Source organism: Podarcis melisellensis (genome assembly GCF_964234715.1).
Source record: "Podarcis melisellensis genome assembly, chromosome: 10".
NCBI lineage: Eukaryota > Metazoa > Chordata > Lepidosauria > Squamata > Lacertidae > Podarcis > Podarcis melisellensis.
In genome coordinates, this window is record NC_138542.1 from 68,110,478 (window position 1) to 68,128,961 (window position 18,484).

Consider the following 18,484-nt stretch of genomic DNA (forward strand, 5'->3'; position numbering starts at 1 on the left):
GTCATGTGGCTAGCATGACTAAGTCGCTTCTGGCGAACTACAGCAGCACATGGAAACGGCGTTTACCTTCCCGCCGGAGCGGTACCTATTTATCTACTTGCACTTCATGCTTTCGAACTGCTAGGTTGGCAGGAGCAGGGACCGAGCAATGGGAGCTCACCCCATCGTGGGGATTCGAACTGCTGACCTTCTGATCTGCAAGTCCTAGGCTCTGTAGTTTAAGCCACCCGCATCCCCTCAGATTGATGAAAATAACAAAAATGCATATCGCAAGCCAATGTGCACAGACAAATGTTTATGTGAGGGGAAATGCACATTGAGGCATTTTTTTTAAAAAAAGACAAAACACATTGCAAAACTGACATCTATATGTGGAAAACTAAAATTAAGACTGGAGAAACCCAGAAACTGAGAAATTGACATGTTTCTCTACTCCAAGCATCAGAGGGTCTTGTTATCTGTTGAGAACAACCTGGGACCAAGGAGGGTTATTCTATTCATTTCTCCTCCTCCTGAGAGGGAGATTCTGCTCCTAAGAGAGGCCTGACGGAAGACACCCATTATTTCACAGCTGCATCTTTCCCTGCAGGGCAGCGAAGGAAGCTGAGGGAGAGGAAATTGCTATTGTGATTGTGGGAATAACCCCAAAACACCCCAAATAACTGTGGGGTTCGACAGTTCTGGAGGATTTCACGAGGGTCTCTTTCAAAACGTAATTGGCGCTTGTCGTTAGCGATTATTTCCGACAATGTCCCTGCGCAAATCAGGCCTGCAGACTTCCTGACTTGGCTGCCGGAAAAGATGATATCACTGCTGCCATAATGAGCTGAAAGACACTCACCGGCTAGATTCACACGCTTGCAACTCAACTCACAAGGGACAGGGGCAGGAGGGAGGGTACTGGAAACTGGGGGCCCCCCATGACTGTATTTAACCCGCTGTCTATTTTTAGCTGAATTGTAGGACTAACCTGCTGGACGTTGCATCAAGCACTTTGCAGAGTGCACCCTGCAAATATTTAAGTCCTAAAAATCCCAGCTGGATGGGTTTTTTTAGTGGATGCTGACAATTCAGAGCTTGTTCTGGCGGCTTTCACACCACCCATTTCAAGTTACCGTATTTTTCGCTCTATAAGACGCACCAGACCACAAGACACACCTAGTTTTTGGAGGAGGAAAACAAGAAAAAAATATTCTGAATCTCAGAAGCCAGAACAGCAAGAGGGATCGCTGCGCAGTGAAAGCAGCAATCCCTCTTGCTGCTCTGGCTTCTGGGATCGCTGCGCAGCCTGCATTCGCCCCATAAGACGCACACACATTTCCCCTTACTTTTTAGGAGGGAAAAAGTGAGTCTTATAGAGCAAAAAATACAGTAAAATGTGAATCTATTCCCATATGCAAATACAATGGCTGAGATAGGTACCTGGACGCTGTAACCACACCCAGCTGGACTGCTGCAATTGTGTGGCATGCGGGGCAATCCTTGAAGAGTGTCTGGAATCTGCAGAATGCCACGAGCAGTTTGCTATCTGGAGCGGCAAGGAGATGGGATCGCGCTAATTCAAGGTGCTGGCATGGAGAGCTTGGGATCAACTAGCCTGAGTGTTAAAATCCACTCAGGAGGGTTTGCTGGTGTTCAGGTATAATCAGTAAGCTTTGTGTATTGATTTCCACATTAGCTGAACTTTTAAAGGTCACTTGTAATAATATGCATAAGGTTTTAAAACTGGGTAGTTAAGAGTGTAAGATTCTGTGGACTTGTATAAATAAGTTAAAAAAATAGAACCAGGAGTTGGAGGGAAGTCAATTAAGATGTATGATTTTGATTGTGATGTTCTCTGGGGGTTTTTTTATTGTATTTTGGTTATCATAAAATTAATAAATTGTATCCAAAAGAGGGGGGAAATTGCTTTTCCCAGGGTAGTGGAGATGGCAAAGAAGGGAATCGTGGCCATGTGGTGGCAGCAGTGAGTAAAGTATGAGACCAACTGGGGAGCTATCACAGCCTAACAATTTCAGGAAACTGAACGCTGAGCATTGTTTAAACTTGAGGGTCTTCAGAAAATGACGGCTCCAAAAGGGAAAGCACTATTTATCACCCCAGGATAAATAGTGCTTTTTTTCTCCCAAGGAGAGAAGCTCCATAAATTTCTAATCATATGAGACCACCAATAAGAGACACTTCTTGAGAAATACTTACACATGGCGTGGATTGGTTCAAAGTCAAAATGATTGCCTGGTCGTCTGGTGGCACCGCTTTTTCACAGACAATCTAGGAAAAAAACAGACAACAAAAAGGCTGAACGAATTCCCGTGGAATGGGGGGAAAAACACAGCATCTCTAATGAAAACAAAGGCTGTCCACAAATGCAAACCTCTGGCCTCACCTTCGTTCGGCTCTGCAGGGAAATGCAGGTGGAGCCCAGAGAGAAAAGTCCTGAGAGCACTTTACTGAGCAAGCAGAACAAAACCGGTGTATACCGTATTTTTCGCTCTATAAGACGCACCAGACCACAAGACGCACCTAGTTTTTGGAGGAGGAAAACAAGAAAAAAAATATTCTGAATCTCAGAAGCCAGAACAGCAAGAGGGATCACTGCGCAGTGAAAGCAGCAATCCCTCTTGCTGTTCTGGCTTCTGGGATAGCTGCGCAGCCTGCATTCGCTCCATAAGACGCACACACATTTCCCCTTACTTTTTAGGAGGGAAAAAGTGAGTCTTATAGAGCAAAAAATACGGTAATTTGAAGGGGGAAAGGAACGGAAAGGTTTCACCTGTCTTCCTCCCGGCCTTGTACATAGCAGGGAGACCTTCAACCAAAGCACTCACGGGGGAAACTCCCTCAGAAGGAAGCAGAAAGTTAGAGGATATACTGCTTTGGGCTGAGCCCTGGGTACCTTGGTCTGGGCTATGAAAGAAGTATCGGGAAACGCAACAGGGGGCTGTGGAGAGGCTGAGGGGGTCTTCCTTGTGACTGAAGTCCCAGAACTTGAACTGGGCGGTGGTGGAACTGCTCCCGCCGTATGTGTGGCTGTGGTGCCCGCTGTCCGCCCAAGTTCTTTCGTTGTCGCTGTTCTCGTGGTTGACTCGGCTTTCTTTGGCTTCTCTGTGGGTGTTGCAGCAAGGATGACGGCCTTGTTTGTAGATTTCTCTGTTGTAGAAGCAACAGTGGTGACACTTCCTGAACCTGGTGTGGTGTCGGCAGCGCCTGCAATCTTCCCTGTTTAAAAAGAAAAAAGCTGAGGTGAGGAAAATCAGCACTCCCTCCTAATTATTATTATTATTATCTAATTGATTTTTGATTTTTGAATTTTACTGTTATTCATGTTTTTATACTTTATTGTATGCTGCTTTTATAATTAAGTGTTTTAAATTTGTTTTTAGCTGCCCTGAGCCCGGTATTTGAACCGGGAAGGACGGGGTATAAATAAAATATCATTATTATTATTATTATTATTATTATTATTATTATTATTATTATTAGCAAAACCACAACTTCCATGGTCAGTTTTCTTTTTCACCCGAGAACGAGGCAGGGATTTTTCTGAATAAAGCACCTTGCAGTCTGGGCTCACAGCTACCTTTCACACTGGCGTCTCTTCTGTTGCACCTGTTGAACTCCACAGGACGTTCCACAGGGCGGGCGCCACTACCGAGAAGGCCCTCTTTTGACAAAGGGTGGTATATAAATTTAACTAATAAATAACAACAACAACCTCTGCTGCCAGCCAGTGTGGACAGCACTAGACTAGATGGGCCAAGGATCTGAGTACAGTACCTGGAGTGACAGCAGCTGAACTGCCTGGCTTCAGAGTCGGGGCACTTGTCGCCACAACGCCAGAGTGTGGCGTCGAGGCCACTGCTTTTGACCCAACGCCTGTCAAGGACGTTGTCGTCTCCCGGGGGGCCGCAGGTGTAGCTTTGGTTGACGCCGCTACAGTTGGTTTGGGGGTGGTTGCAGCCACTGACGTAGCTATGGCGACAGGAGATCCCTTGACTCCACTTGAAGTTGTGTCTGCGGGTTTATTAGTGGTCCCCGTGGGCGTACTCAGTGGGGGGCTTCCTGCAGTTGTCGAGACACTGCTTTTGGGTGTAGTAGCAGAGACGGTGGTCTTCAGGGTTGGCACATTTGCCGGTGGAGGAGCAGCGGTACTTCCGGGGGTTAAGGTGGTGGGCTTAGCACTGCTTGTGGTCGTCACCGACGTGCCACTCATGGTTCCAGCTGTGGTAGTTCCTAAAAAGACCCAGAGAGTTAGGCATGTTTTGGAAACGGTTAACTTGTTCTCTTTCCCCCACCCCCACAACCTTCCGAAGGACATCATCATCGCTAACACCGTTTACTAAGCAGAGGCTGGATGGGCCTCTGCCATGGATGCTTCAGTCGAGATTCCTACAGAAGATCCTTGCAGGGTCAGGCCAATGCCCATCTAGATCCTGATTCCACAGCGGCCAAGCAGGCATCCCTGCGAGCAGGACCTGAGCACAACAGATCTCTCTTGGCGTGCGATTCCCAGCAACTGGTATAAACACTTGGCTTACATGCTGCCAGCTACCCGTTGCTCCCAAGCTCTGATTGGTTCATCTATTCAACATGTGAGCTAGAGGCTGAAACAACAAGCTATGAGTCAACGCACAGTCAGTGCAAGGAGAATCGTAAAAGTTTTTTCTTTCTGGGGGCCACATGGACAAGCACCCAAGGGCCACACATGCCAGGAGTGGGTAGGGACAGAGGGGGAAAATGGGCTGAGCAATGGATGCAAATATTGCACACACTACTCTTGGAGGATAAAGAGTGGTGTATGCAGTATTTGCATCCATTGCTCCGCCCATTTTTTATCTAGCCAAGCAAGGAGCATGTGCACATTCCAGTTAGGCAAAAAACATTTGGGGTACAAAGGAGGGTCACAGTGGGGGGCCAGTTAGATGGGCTGGGAGGATCAAATTTGGCCCCCTGGGCTTTAGTTTCCTAAGCTTTGTGCTTGTACTTTGAATTTGATCCAGGCCTACGAGAGACACAGATTTCCTCTAGTTCAGATTGAGATTCTGAACTGTTGGTTATGAGTCAGGATAGAGCAGTTATACCTAGAGGGAAGCTTTCACTATTGGTCTGTTTGGGTATTTTATTAGAACAATCTCATTCATAAAGAAATAAGTGATAAAGGAAAAGGAAAAACAAATTCTGAAAAAGAAAGGGGCAAAAGTGATACAGTAGGTAAAATCTATACATTTTCTAGAGAGAAAAATATTATACAGTGGTACCTCGGGTTAAGTACTTAATTCGTTCCGGAGGTCCGTACTTAACCTGAAACTGTTCTTAACCTGAAGCAGCACTTTAGCTAATGGGGCCTCCTGCTGCCACCGTGCCGCCGGAGCACAATTTCTGTTCTCATCCTGAAGCAAAGTTCTTAACCTGAAGCACTATTTCTGGCTTAGTGGAGTGTGTAACCTGAAGCGTATGTAACCCAAGGTACCACTGCACTCCTGATAACAACTCTGGTTAGTCATAACGTATTACATTCTGTATAAACTCATTCCAAATATCTGTACAGTGGTACCTCAGGTTACATACGCTTCAGTTACGTATGCCTCAGGTTACAGACTCCGCTAACCCAGAAATAGTACCTCGGGTTAAGAACTTTGCTTCAGGATGAGAACAGAAATCATGTGGTGGTGCCACAGCAGCAGTGGGAGGCCCCATTAGCTAAAGTGGTGCTTCAGGTTAAGAACAGTTTCAGGTTAAGAACAGACCTCTGTAACAAATTACGGTAAGTACTTAACCCGAGGTACCACTGTATTATAAATATTTCTTTTTAAGGCCATATTGGAGCAGAACACCAAAGTCTTAAAAACAAAACAAAAATGAAAGCAAGAAAGCAAAAAGACTCGTCTCATTCCTTCCGTCCCTCCTCCACCTTCATCTGAGCCATTTAGGGGGTCCTCTTGTATCGCGTTCCTGATTCTTGTCTCGGGGCCATTTCCTATCTGGGCAACTTCCTTCTACGTCCAGCCACCTCTGGTGACACGGCGCTTAAGGCTGGCTCAGAGTCTATTAATAGCAGGAAAGGGAAATGTAAAAGAATAACTTCGGGAGGAGCAGGAGAGGGACACACCCAGCCCACCCCGTCCTGAGCCTGCTTGCGCCAACGTCAGTGGCATGGAGCCATAGAGGTGGTGGGATGCGAGGCAGAGCTGTCTGAGGAACCACTGACACTCCTGAGAGTGGGGACTGCAAGCTGGGCTTTGGGAAATCCCTTTTTACCTCTGCAGCCTTTTGCGATTAAGTGGTAGCAAGGGGTTAAAGGAATCAAAGGCTTCTTCGCAGACTCTCTCAAGTGCAGCTGAGTTATGAGGGAGGCTGTGAAGAAGAGAAGGTCCCAGAGTTGTATTTCTCCACTCCTGGATTTTTTTAAAAAAATTGCTCGCCGTAAGCAAGGGAAGCAAAGAATCTCACCGAAATCAAAATCTGGTCAGAAGCAGAACTTCCCTGCTGTTGCAAACAAACCTCCAAGTTGTTTGAAGATGCGTGGCAAAAATGTATGCGCTAGCGAAAATTGCAGGCAGAAATGGGCGCCTTAGGAGAATTTTGCACTAAAACGGTGACGACTTTTCAGGACGACTTTAAAAAGGCAAATAAATCACAAACCGACGTGGAAATGTTAAGGACTGGATCTAAGGTCGGAAAAAACGGGAAACCAAAATTGAGATATTCAAGTTTCGTTCCTCCCTTGACGGGTCACCAGGGCAGGGTTAACTGACGGTGCTTTGACCTTTGAGCTGAAGATAATAAACGCTTGTCTTTGCCGCCAGGGAGAGGTTAAAACCATTCTCAAAACCCACACGCAGTTCTTGCTCCCTATCGCACACAAACCTCTGAGGGGACAAGCTTGTTTGAGAATGTGCTACTAGCTCCGCTCCCAAGGCGCTGGCTAGATAAAAATAATTTTCTGGCTCGGGCCAAGCGGATGGAGGAACTCTGCCTCCTGCTCTTATCAACCCGGCCCAGACGAGGCCAAGAAGGGTAACAGGTTCGTGACGGGCCTTGCTCTACGAGATAGCTGGGGCGAAGGCTTCTAGCCTAGTCTAGGACGGGATCGATGGCTGGCAGGGAAATAAACGTTCACGAAAAGCACCATATGGTAGCCTTGGAAACCTAGGGCCTGTTCGCCAGGCACAGAGCTCTCATTCTCAGTTGAAAATGTCTCAAGGAAGGGCCTTAGCGGTCGAGCATCCCCCAGCATCTCCAATTAGAGCTTGGGACCATAAAGGTAAAGGGACCCCTGACCATTAGGTCCACTTGTGGCCGACTCTGGGGTTGTGGAGCTCACCTCGCTTTATTGGCCGAAGGAGCCGTCGTACAGCTTCCGGGTCATGTGGCCAGCAGGACTAAGCCGCTTCTGGCAAACCAGAGCAGCGCACGGAAACGCCGTTTACCTTCCCGCCGGAGTGGTACCTATTTATCTACTTGCACTCTGATGTGCTTTCAAACTGCTAGGTTGGCAGGAGTTGGGACCAAGCAACGGGAGCTCACCCCATCGTGGGGATTCGAACCGCCGACCTTCTGATCTGCAAGCCCTAGGGCTCTGTGGTTTAACCCACAGCGCCACCTGCGTCCCTGGGGACCACACCCTGTCCTTAAAACCCTGGGAAGCTGCTTCCAGTAGTCACGTAATATCAGTGTCCTGTCAACATCTAGGAGCCTGTAGGTTCTCCATCCTGACTTGAAGGACCATCAGCTTGCAGTGCTTGGGGAGGTCTCTGCTTTGAGAATGGGAAGAGTCATGGTGCCTCAGAAGAGACAATACTGATGGTCTGACAAAAGAGGCTGCCTTATCATGAGTCAGAACATGGATCCAGCTAGTTCAGTATCTCCTACACTTATTGGCAGGGGATGTCCAGGATTTCAGGCAGGGGAGCCTCTCACAACCCAACCTGGAGATACCAGGAGTTGAACTTGGAGAGCCAGTGTGGTGTAGTGGTTAAGAGCGGTGGACTCGCAATCTGGTGAACTGGGTTCGCTTCCCCGCTCCTCCACATGCAGCTGCTGGGTGACCTTGGGCCAGTCACACTTCTCTGAAGTCTCTCAGCCCCACTCACCTCACAGAGTGTTTGTTGTGGGGGAGGAAGGGAAAGGAGCTTGTGAGCCACTTTGAGACTCCTTAAGGGGAGTGAAAGGCGGGATATCAAGTCCAAACTCTTCTTCTTCATCCTGTACATGTCAAAGGAGATGCTCTAACACTGAACTGCGAACCACCAGCAGAATTGCAGTGTGGCATCTTCCTTTAATGGCAGCACAGTCCCTACTGATTTTCAGTTCCAACAAAGCTGACTTTATGTTCCTATAAATTATCGCTGGGCAGGGCTGAGGCCCGAGGCTGAACAAAGAGACCCTCTTTTTTTTTTTGCCAACTTTTTCCAGGCTGCCAGAAACAGATTTGCAAAGGTTGAGCACACTGTTTAATTTGAGGGATTTGAACCACAGAAGATGCCCTTTTAGTACTGGGTTAGCTTCTCACTCTGCATACCTTTTGCTTCAAACCTGAAAGCCGGTGAGGGGGGGGAGAAAGATTACTGTTTTTAAAATGAAGCTAACTATTGACTTGCTAGTGAGCCGTGCCTGTAATATCGGCCCTAACATTGACCTCGTATATTTGAGTCGCAAGAAAAAAACCTCTCAGTCATGAGTCTTATGAGACAATTGAAAATATACCGTAGTAAAGACCAGATGTTTTGGCTGGCAAATTCATAGTCACGTAATAAGTTTGCCCCTTCCTCATTTCAAGGAAAGTTAAAGCTATGGTTTTCCCAGTAGTGATGTATGGAAGTGAGAGCTGGACCATAAAGAAGGCTGATCGCCGAAGAATGGAAGCTTCTGAATTCTGGTGCTGGAGGAGACTCTTGAGAGTCCCATGGACTGCAAGAAGATCAAACCTCTCCATTCTGAAGGAAATCAGCCCTGAGTGCTCACTGGAAGGACAGATCCTGAAGCTGAGGCTCCAATACTTTGGCCACCTCATGAGAAGAGAAGACTCCCTGGAAAAGACCCTGATGTTGGGAAAGATGGAGGGCACAAGGAGAAGGGGACGACAGAGGACGAGATGGTTGGACAGTGTTCTTGAAGCTACCAGCATGAGTTTGACCAAACTGCGGGAGGCAGTGGAAGGCAGGAGTGCCTGGCATGCTCTGGTCCATGGAGTCACGAAGAGTCGGACACGACTAAATGACTAAACAACAACAACAACAACAACATTTCAAGGAGCGCTTTTCCATGAAGGGTACTTCCTGATAGGAGTTCGTTGTGAAATTGGTATCTATTTATTTTATTTAATTCTTCTGTATACAGTCATACCTTGGGTCTCGAATGCCTTGGCTCCCAAACAAACCGGCTCCCGAATGATCGAAACCTGGAAGTGACCGTTCCAGTTTGCGAACTGTTTTTGGAAGCTGAACATCCTACCGGGCTTCTGATTGGCTGCAGGAACTTCCTGCAGCCAATCAGAAGCCATGCTTTGGTTTCTGAACATTTTGAAAGTCAAATGGACTTCTGGAACAGATTTCGTTCAACTTACGAGGTACGACTGCACCGCCTTTCACTCGTCGATCTCAGGGTGATTCACACATAAAATTACAATATAAAAACCACAAAATATGTAATAAAAATAAGAACTACAGCAGCAAATCAATACCCCCCTCCCAGTCACACAAAACATTTAAAAAGGCATAACTCTCGAAATGCTATTTCCCATTTCAACTGGATTTCCCCTCACCACACAAAATCCAATTACCGTATTTTTCGCCCCGTAGGGCGCACCGGCCCATAGGGCGCACCTAGTTTTTTTGGGGGGAAATAAATATTCCCCCCCCCCGGCGCAGGGCTGTGGTGGGGGGAGCCCGAGCTTCCCCCGACCCCAGCCCCCAGAACAGGTTACTATCCGCAAGCCTAGGGAGCCCGGCAGGAAGTCGCGCCGGTCTCCCCAGGCTTGCGGATATCTGCCCGAAGTCACGCAGCTCTCCCACGGCTTGCCGAGAGCTGCGCAAAGCTCGAAGCCAGGGGGGCGCTGAGCTCAGCGCGCCCCAGGCTTCAGGATGCAGGCAGCTCTCTGCAAGCCTTGGGAAAGCTGCGCGACTTCGCGCCGGGCTCCCACGGCTTGCGGAGAGCTTTCTGAAGCCTGGAGAGCTAGAGGGGTCGGTGCGCACCGACCCCTCTTGCTCTCCAGGCTTCAGCGAAAGCCTGCATTCGCCCCATAGGACGCACATACATTTCCCCTTCATTTTTGGAGGGGGGAAAGTGCGTCCTATAGGGCGAAAAATACGGTAAGTCAGAATAACCCGCTATGCATTTGCAAGTTTGCTAAAGGTAAAGGGACCCCTGACCACTCGGTCCAGTCATGGCTGACTCTGGGGTTGTGGCGCTCATCTCACTTTAGTGGCCGAGGGAGCCAGCGTACAGCTTCCGCGTGATGTGGCCAGCATGACTAAGCCGCTTCTGGCAAACCAGAGCAGCGCACGGAAATGCCATTTACCCTCCCACCAGACTGGTACCTATTTATCTACTTGCACTTTGACATGCTTTCGAACTGCTAGGTTGGCAGGAGCAGGGACCGAGCAATCAGAGCTCACCTCGCCGCGGGGATTCGAAACGCCGACCTTTTGATCGGCAAGTCGTAGTCTCTGTGGTTTAACCCACAGCGCTACCTGCGTCCCACAAGTTTGCTAGTGAGGTTTAATTTCATATCTTTGGTGGGGGGTGATGTTTTGTTGAGGGTTCTCTGGGAAGGGACAGATAAGTCAAGCTGCAACATCTGTTTTGGACCAGCCATCCCTTCTCTTCCTGCCTGATAGTTCCTCTCTCATTTCCTGAGCTCTGTGAGTTGGTTTTTTCCATCTCTCTCACTGCAGAAGATTTTCCAGGTTTTCCCGGAAATTTGTTCATGGAGAAGAGCTTGCGGGTGGGGGGGGGCAATAGGTGTATTTATCCAGCGTGCTCCTTTTGCACAGATGTGCGAGGAGTAGTTCTTCTGTGTGTGCTGGACAAGCTTTTTGGGCCGCCCCCCCCGAACCGCTCCATTGGGTGGATTTCAGATGCCGCCATTCCCTGCTGGAAAAACGATTTGCTCCGTCACCTTGCCAAACTTCCCCTTCCCCTGCCTTACTATCTCACGGAGTGAAATGCAGCAAAACAAAATCATCGTGAGGAAAGAAAGCAGCTCGATGGAGAGAGGCTGCAGCCTTGAGGGCTTTTTAGTTCAGAGAAGTTCATAAGATTATGCCTGGCCTGGAGAAAGCGGCCGAGGAAATTTTGTCTCCCTCTCTCACAACGCTAGAAATTGTGGACGTCTCATGATGCTGAACGTCAGAAAGATCCAGGGCAGTTAAAATAAAGTCCTCCTTTATGCTGCGTGTAGGAACTGCGGGTGGCGCTGTGGGTTAAACCACAGAGCCTAGGACTTGTCAATCGGAAGGTCGGCGGTTTGAATCCCCGCGACGGGGTGAGCTCCCGTTGCTCGGTCCCTGCTCCTGCCAACCCAGCAATTTGAAAGCACGTCAGATTGCAAGTAGTTAAATAGGTACTGCTCCAGCGGGAAGGTAAATGGCGTTTCCGTGAGCTGCTCTGGTTCACCAGAAGCAGCTTAGTCCTGCTGGCTACATGACCCGGAAGCTGTACGCCGGCTCCCTCGGTCAATAAAGCGAGATTAGTGCTGCAACCCCAGAGTCGGTCACGACTGGACCTAATGGTCAGGGGTCCCGTTACCTTTACCTTTAGGAACATGCTCCCACAGGAGACAAAGATGACCACCAATTTAGATGGCCTTGAAAGAAGATTAGACAAATTCATGGAGGACGGGGCTACAAGAGATGGCTGGGAAGACCCGGCTGGATGGGCAGGGTATAAATGATAAAATTATTATTACTACTACTATGCTCTGCCTCCACAGCTGGAGCTAGTACTGCTTTCACCCAGTGAGCTTCATGACTGAGTGGAGATTCGAACCCTGATCTCCCAGGTCCTAGTCCAACACTCTAACAACGACACCACCCTGGCTCCCTAGAGTCCTTCTGCTAGGGGGCAGCTCCATAAATTGAGCAGTTAAATAAATAAGGGGAAAGCAAAATGTCATTTGGAGAAGGATGTGAAATATTTTCCTTGAAGCTTGAATTTGTTTTATTCTGGATTGTTTACTCTGATGATTTAATGTGTTGTAAACTGCTTTGAGGTTTCTTTTCTTTAAAATATAAAGCAGTACAGACATACTTCGGGTTACAGATGCGCAGAAACCCAGAATTAGTGGAACTGGTTACTTCTGGGTTTCGGAGGTTGCGCATGCGCAGAAGCGCCAAATTGCAACCTGCACGTGCGCAGACGTGGTGCTGTGGGTTGTGAACGTGCCTCCCGCACTGATCACGTTCGCAACCTGAGCGTCCACTGTATATAAATGAAATAAAGAAGAAGAAGAAGAAGAAGAAATTTAACTGAGAAAAAAACAGTGCCTAGATATTCCGTCGTGGCCACTGCAATCTAGCTTTAAGGTGCCATTTGACAATTAGCTAATACAGTGGTACCTCAGGTTACAAACACTTCAGGTTACAGACTCCGCTAACCTGGAAGTAGTACCTTGGGTTAAGAACTTTACTTCAGGATGAGAACAGAAATCATGTGGCGGCAGCGGGAGGCCCCATTAGCTAAAGTGGTACCTCAGGTTAAGAACAGTTTCAGGTTAAGAACGGACCTCCGGAACGAATTAAGTTCTTAACCAGAGGTACCACTGTATATCTGAGTTTCAAACACTGGTGTGCTCTAACAATGCTTTCGAATCCCTTGTGGGGCAAACCTGACCACCAACCCTTTGCAAAAGAGTGCAACTTATTTTTGTGTTCTGCAGAGTCCTGTTCCAATACAATGCAAGGGGAACAATACAACGTCGCCTAGTTATGCAATCATATCTCTGCCATTGGCTCAAAGGCTTTTTGTGCGAGATGGTCTTTAAATAGCTTTGAATGGGAGAAAGGGGGGAGCGCTGGCGTTCTCCACCCTTAAAAGAATGGGAGACTCCCCCCCCCCCGCCTGCCAAACCTTCCATCTCGTTCGTGGATGCTGGGAAGCTCCACCGTGAATACCCTTTGTTTAAATCAATGCAATTCTTGGGCAAATGAAAATAGGAGACCCGGTTGTCAAAGGGCAAGGTGGAGACCCACAGGGGCTGATACGACCTCTTTCTCCCAACGTGAAGGCAGTCTTGGGGTTCCCCATTTTGTAACAGAGGCACAGGGCTGGTAGTAAAGGTAAAGGGACCCCTGACCATTAGGTCCAGTCGTGACCGACTCTGGGGTTGCGCGCTCATCTCGCTCTATAGGCCAAGGGAGCCAGCGTTTGTCCACAGACAGCTTCCGGGTCATGTGGCCAGCATGACTAAGCCACTTCTGGCGAACCAGAGCAGCGCACGGAAACGCCGTTTACCTTCCCGCTGGAGCGGTACCTATTTATCTACTTGCACTTTGACGTGCTTTCGAACTGCTAGGTGGGCAGGAGCTGGGACTGAGCAACGGGAGCTCACCCCGTCGCGGGGATTCGAACCGTCGACCTTCTGATCGGCAAGTCCTAGGCTCTGTGGTTTAACCCACAGCGCCACCCACGTCCGACATCGCCACCCACGTCCCACAGGGCTGGTAGATGGGAATAATTCTCTTCCTCGTAGTGCCCCCAACAATTTAAATCCCCTTCCCGTTGGGCAATGGGACAGGGAAGATAGGTGCAATACTGGGATGAGAAATCACAGAATTGCTCACTCGGAACAGGCTCCGAGGGTCATCTAGTCCAACCCCCTGCAATGTGGGAATCTCAGCTAGAACATCCCTGACTAGAGAATAGAATAGAACAGAATTTATACCCTGCCCATCTGGCTGGGTTTCCCACGTAGAGCACATTGCAGTAGTCCAAGCGGGGGATAACCAGAGCATGCACCACTCTGGCGAGACAGTCAGCCTGCGCACCAGATGGAGCTGGTAGACAGCTGACCTGGACACAGAATTGACCTGCGCCTCCATGGACAGCTGTGAGTCCAGAATGACTCCCACCTGGTCCTTCAGGGGCACAGTTACCCCATTCAGGACCAGGGAGTCTCCACACCTGCCCGCCATACTTGTTTCACCTTCACATATTTGAAGATCAAGAAGAGCATGGGTATCAGGCAAGATTCGAGCTCTGTTACTTTTCACAAGTGTAAAAGGTAAAGGCAGAGGACCCCTGGACGATTAAGTCCAGTCAAAGGCGACTCTGGGGTTGCGGCGCTCATCTCGTTTTCAGTCTGAGGGAGCCGATGTTTGTCCACAGACATCTTTCCGGGTCATGTGGCCAGCAGGACTAAACCGCTTCTGGCACAACGGAACACCAGGACAGAAACCAGAGCACATGGAAACGCCGTTTACCTTCCCGCTGCAGTGGTGCCTATTTATCTACTTGCACTGGTGTGCTTTCAAACTGTTAGGCTGGCAGGAGTTGGGACAGAGCAATGGGAGCTCACCCCGTTGCAGGGATTCGAACTGTTGACCTTCCGATCGGCAAGCCCAAGACGCTGCGTGGTTTAGACCACAGCGCCACCCGCTTAGGCGTTTCCCCCCAAAGTCATTGTGCAGCCCAAATCCTATGCTTATTTACTTAATGGGACTGGCTTCCTAACAACCCAGTCCTCTGCAAAGCCGTGCTGAAGCACATGCAGAATCCTGCAATCTCATGCTCAATGAGCTCAGAGTATGTCCCACTGACCACAATAGGGCATAGAAATGTAAAGGGACCCCTGACCATTAGGTCCAGTTGTGACCAACTCTGGTGTTGCGGCGCTCATCTCGCTTTATTGGCCGAGGGAGCCGGCATACAGCTTCTGGGTCATGTGGCCAGCATGACTAAGCCGCTTCTGGCGAACCAGAGCAGTGCAAGGAAACGCCGTTTACCTTCCTGCCAGAGCGGTACCTATTTATCTACTTGCACTGTGCTTTCGAACTGCTAGGTTGGCAGGAGGAGGGACCGAGCAACGGGAGCTCACCCTGTCGCGGGGATTCGAACCGCCGACCTTCTGATTGGCAAGTCCTAGGCTCTGTGGTTTAACCCACAGCGCCACCCGCGTCCCACAATAGGGCATACACAGGGAATAATCGTGATATCAACATAGGGACGAATTATAAGGCCAACCAAATTGGGGGGGGGAGAGGAAGGAAAGGGAACATTGGTGCCCCCCCTTTTCATTTTTCTAGCTCTGAACAAAGGATCCCATCTGGCCCTCGTTGTTGACTCATGGCTCAAGGTTGGGGGCGACTGGTGGCACAAGCTTCAAGAAAGCATCCGAGCAATGTGGCTTCGGGGATGCTCAGCGTCTCGTTCCCACCGCTCTGCACAGCAGTGGGATGTTGACACAGTCTGTGTTTGGGCATTTCCCGTCTGAGGCTGGAAGGAATGTAGGGGGCAAGACTCTGGCAATGCGCTAAAGGAGGGGGAAAGGGAGGGAGGCGGCAGAAGAGTTGCCGCGGCAGATGTCAGCCCAGGCCAAGGTGGTCCTGGAAAAAAGCACCCCTGGTGGAGTTTGGAGAAGGTGGCAAAGTCCGATGAGGACTGCGCACCCATAGGACACATAATCTGGGGACTGCATCATCCAGGTAGGGCAAAATTACTGGGTGGAGAACATCTTCAGAGAGCATCTTTTCCCCTGGTCAAGGGAATAAACAGTTCTGAGAACCTTCAGCTAGAACAGGTTGCAAAACCTGCAAGAGATGCTCTTTATAGCAGCATGGAAAGTGTGCCTCATTAATAAGAGGGGGATATTTTACAAACTGGTTTATCCTAATGGCATATAAATCACAGGTTCGGACAAATATCAGCCTGGCTTGTTCAGCAACGTCTAGGCAACACGATGACCATGTACATACTCAATAGATAATCTTTATAGAATTCCTTCAAACCATAACAAGTCCAAAATGAAATCTTTAGTCTCAAAGTCTCTCTGAAAATCTTTAAATGAAGCGAGGTACCAGACTCTGTGCGATGAAAGACAAGCTGTGAAGCTTTGTGTATTCAGCAAATATGATGTCCAACACTGAACAGTGATTCCGGATATTGACTACTGTTTCGCAGAATTCTTCGTCAGTGTGGTGGGAGGATATAGAATTACTTCATAAAGTAAAGGTAAAGGTACCCCTGCCTGTACGGGCCAGTCGTGTCCGACTCTGGGGTTGTGCGCCCATCTCACTTAAGGGGCCGGGGGCCAGTGCTGTCCGGAGACACTTCCGGGTCACGTGGCCAGCGTGACGAAGCTGCTCTGGCGAGCCAGAGCCGCACACGGAAACGCCGTTTACCTTCCCACTAGTAAGCGGTCCCTATTTATCTACTTGCACCTGGGGGTGCTTTTGAACTGCTAGGTTGGCAGGCGCTGGGACCGAATGACGGGAGCGCACCCCGCTGTGGGGATTCGAACCGCTGACCTGACGATCAGCAAATCCTAGGCGCTGAGGTTTTACCCACAGCGCCACCCGCATCATGAACCCATCTTAGTTCAAATGAATGTATGTAAATGAAAATATCAAATGCTGAGGAGCAGTGCTCATGTAATAATGTAGTCACTGCTGTTCAGAGGTCTGGTTCAAACATAAGAGTTTCAGTCTAATCAATCATGATTCATTGGCCTGCAACCTGTTATAGTATGGTTTATTGAATTTGTATATCGCCCTTCATCTGAAGATCAGAGAGGGCTAGAGCATGGGATTTTTAATTTCAGGGAAATGGGTTCAAGTCCCATATTGGGCAAAAGATTCCTGCATTGCAGGGGGTTGGACTAGATGACCCTTGTGGCTATCACGACCTCCTGTGGGAGCCTTCTGAAATATTTCTCTCTGTTGGTACCTTGGATGGATTCAAGACAGCATCTTAAAAAGCAGAGACATCACCTTGCCAACAAATGTCTGTATAGTTAAAGCTATGGTTTTCCCAGTACAGTGGTACCTCAGGTTACATATGCTTCAGGTTACATACGCTTCAAGTTACAGACTCCCCTAACCCAGAAATATTACCTCGGGTTAAGAAGTTTGCTTCACAATGAGAACAGAAATCGTGCTCCGGCGGCGTAGCAGCAGCAGCAGGAGGCCCCATTAGCTAAAGTGGTGCTTCTGGTTAAGAACAGTTTCAGGTTAAGAACGGACCTCTGGAACGAATTAAGTACTTAACCCAAGGTACCACTGTACATCCTATCATAGACTTGAGTCCTTCCTTTGCTGTGCCTTCTGTCATCAGGTGAAGACTGTTTTATTCCAGCAGGCTTTTGGGGACTGCCTGTATTTTAAGGAAAGGGCTTTAAAATAGTTCTGCGCTATTTTTACTCTCTGTATTTTAACAGTGCTTTCATATTGTTCTAATTTAATTTTAAATACTTTTAAGCAATATGCATTCAGCCTTCTGCATTTTTTCTCTGTTGTTTTAAGATGAGCAAGGTGCCTTGAGTCCCAGTCTGGGGGAAAGGCAGGATATAAACAACTATAACAATATCATTTGTAAACATTTTTGTTTTTATGATTTTTTAAAACTTTTTTTTGTATAAAACACTTTTTTTGTTTAAATGATTTTATGTTGTTAGATTTTAAATTGCTTTCAGTTGCCTCGCAGGTAGGGCTGGGCGATATAACAATATATCGTCCGAAGCCGGTTTGAAATCCATATCATGATAGTGGTTTCATAATTTTTGACCTGGCAATATATCATGAATCATGGTGTGTTTTTGTGTGCTCTGCAAAAATCACAATGTGGGGGAAAAACCATGAAGCCACCCATTGCCTCTACATAAGGTAAAGGTAAAGGTACCCCTGACCGTTAAGTCCAGTCGCGGAAGACTCTGGGGTTGCGGCACTCGCTTTAGTGGCCAAGGGAGCCGGCATACAGCTTCCAGGTCATGTGGCCAGCATTACTAAGCTGTTTCTGGTGAACCAGAGCAGCTCACGGAAATGCTGTTTACCTTCCCGCTGGAGTGGTACCTATTTATCTACTTGCACTTGACATGCTTTCAAACTGGTAGGTTGGCAGGAGCAGGGACCGAACAACGGGAGCTCACCCCATCGTGGGGATTTGAACCGCCAACCTTCTGATCAGCAAGTCCTAGGCTCTGTGGTTTAACCCACAGCGCCACCCGCATAGCACCATCCTTATTTCAGACATTGTGATATGATATATCAGTACATCGCAATGTTTAGGCTGGTGAGATATTACAATGTTGAAAACCAGGTATCACCCAGCCCTACTCGTGGGAAACCATTCATAAATGAAAATAAAGTAACAATAACTTATACACCCCCCCAACCTGAATTGGAGGGGATTGGCCTAGATGGCTTCTGAGGTCCCAACTCTAGGATTCTACGCTTTGGAAGCCTGCCTGTCCTTACAGTCCACACAGATGCTTTCAATCAACATGAAGCCTGCTCACAATGGTCGACTCTTGCAATACACACAACAAGCCAGA

The 18,484-nt window shown here is 48.4% G+C and overlaps 2 protein-coding genes across 2 annotated transcripts in view; both read right to left on the bottom strand.

Moving 5' to 3' along the window:
* LOC309378777 (endonuclease domain-containing 1 protein-like) overlaps window positions 1-18,484 on the bottom strand; it is a 402,039-nt gene that overhangs the window by 302,992 nt on the left and 80,563 nt on the right. The window lies entirely within an intron of this gene.
* The window catches only part of PODXL (podocalyxin like), a 74,518-nt gene that overhangs the window by 14,796 nt on the left and 41,238 nt on the right, over window positions 1-18,484 (bottom strand). The window contains exons 2-4 of the mRNA XM_081927549.1: window positions 3,778-4,233; window positions 2,897-3,219; window positions 2,200-2,271 (exon numbers count right to left, since the gene is read on the bottom strand). Coding sequence (XP_081783675.1) covers window positions 2,200-2,271; window positions 2,897-3,219; window positions 3,778-4,233 — 851 coding nt within the window. The remainder of the gene's footprint in view (window positions 1-2,199; window positions 2,272-2,896; window positions 3,220-3,777; window positions 4,234-18,484) is intronic.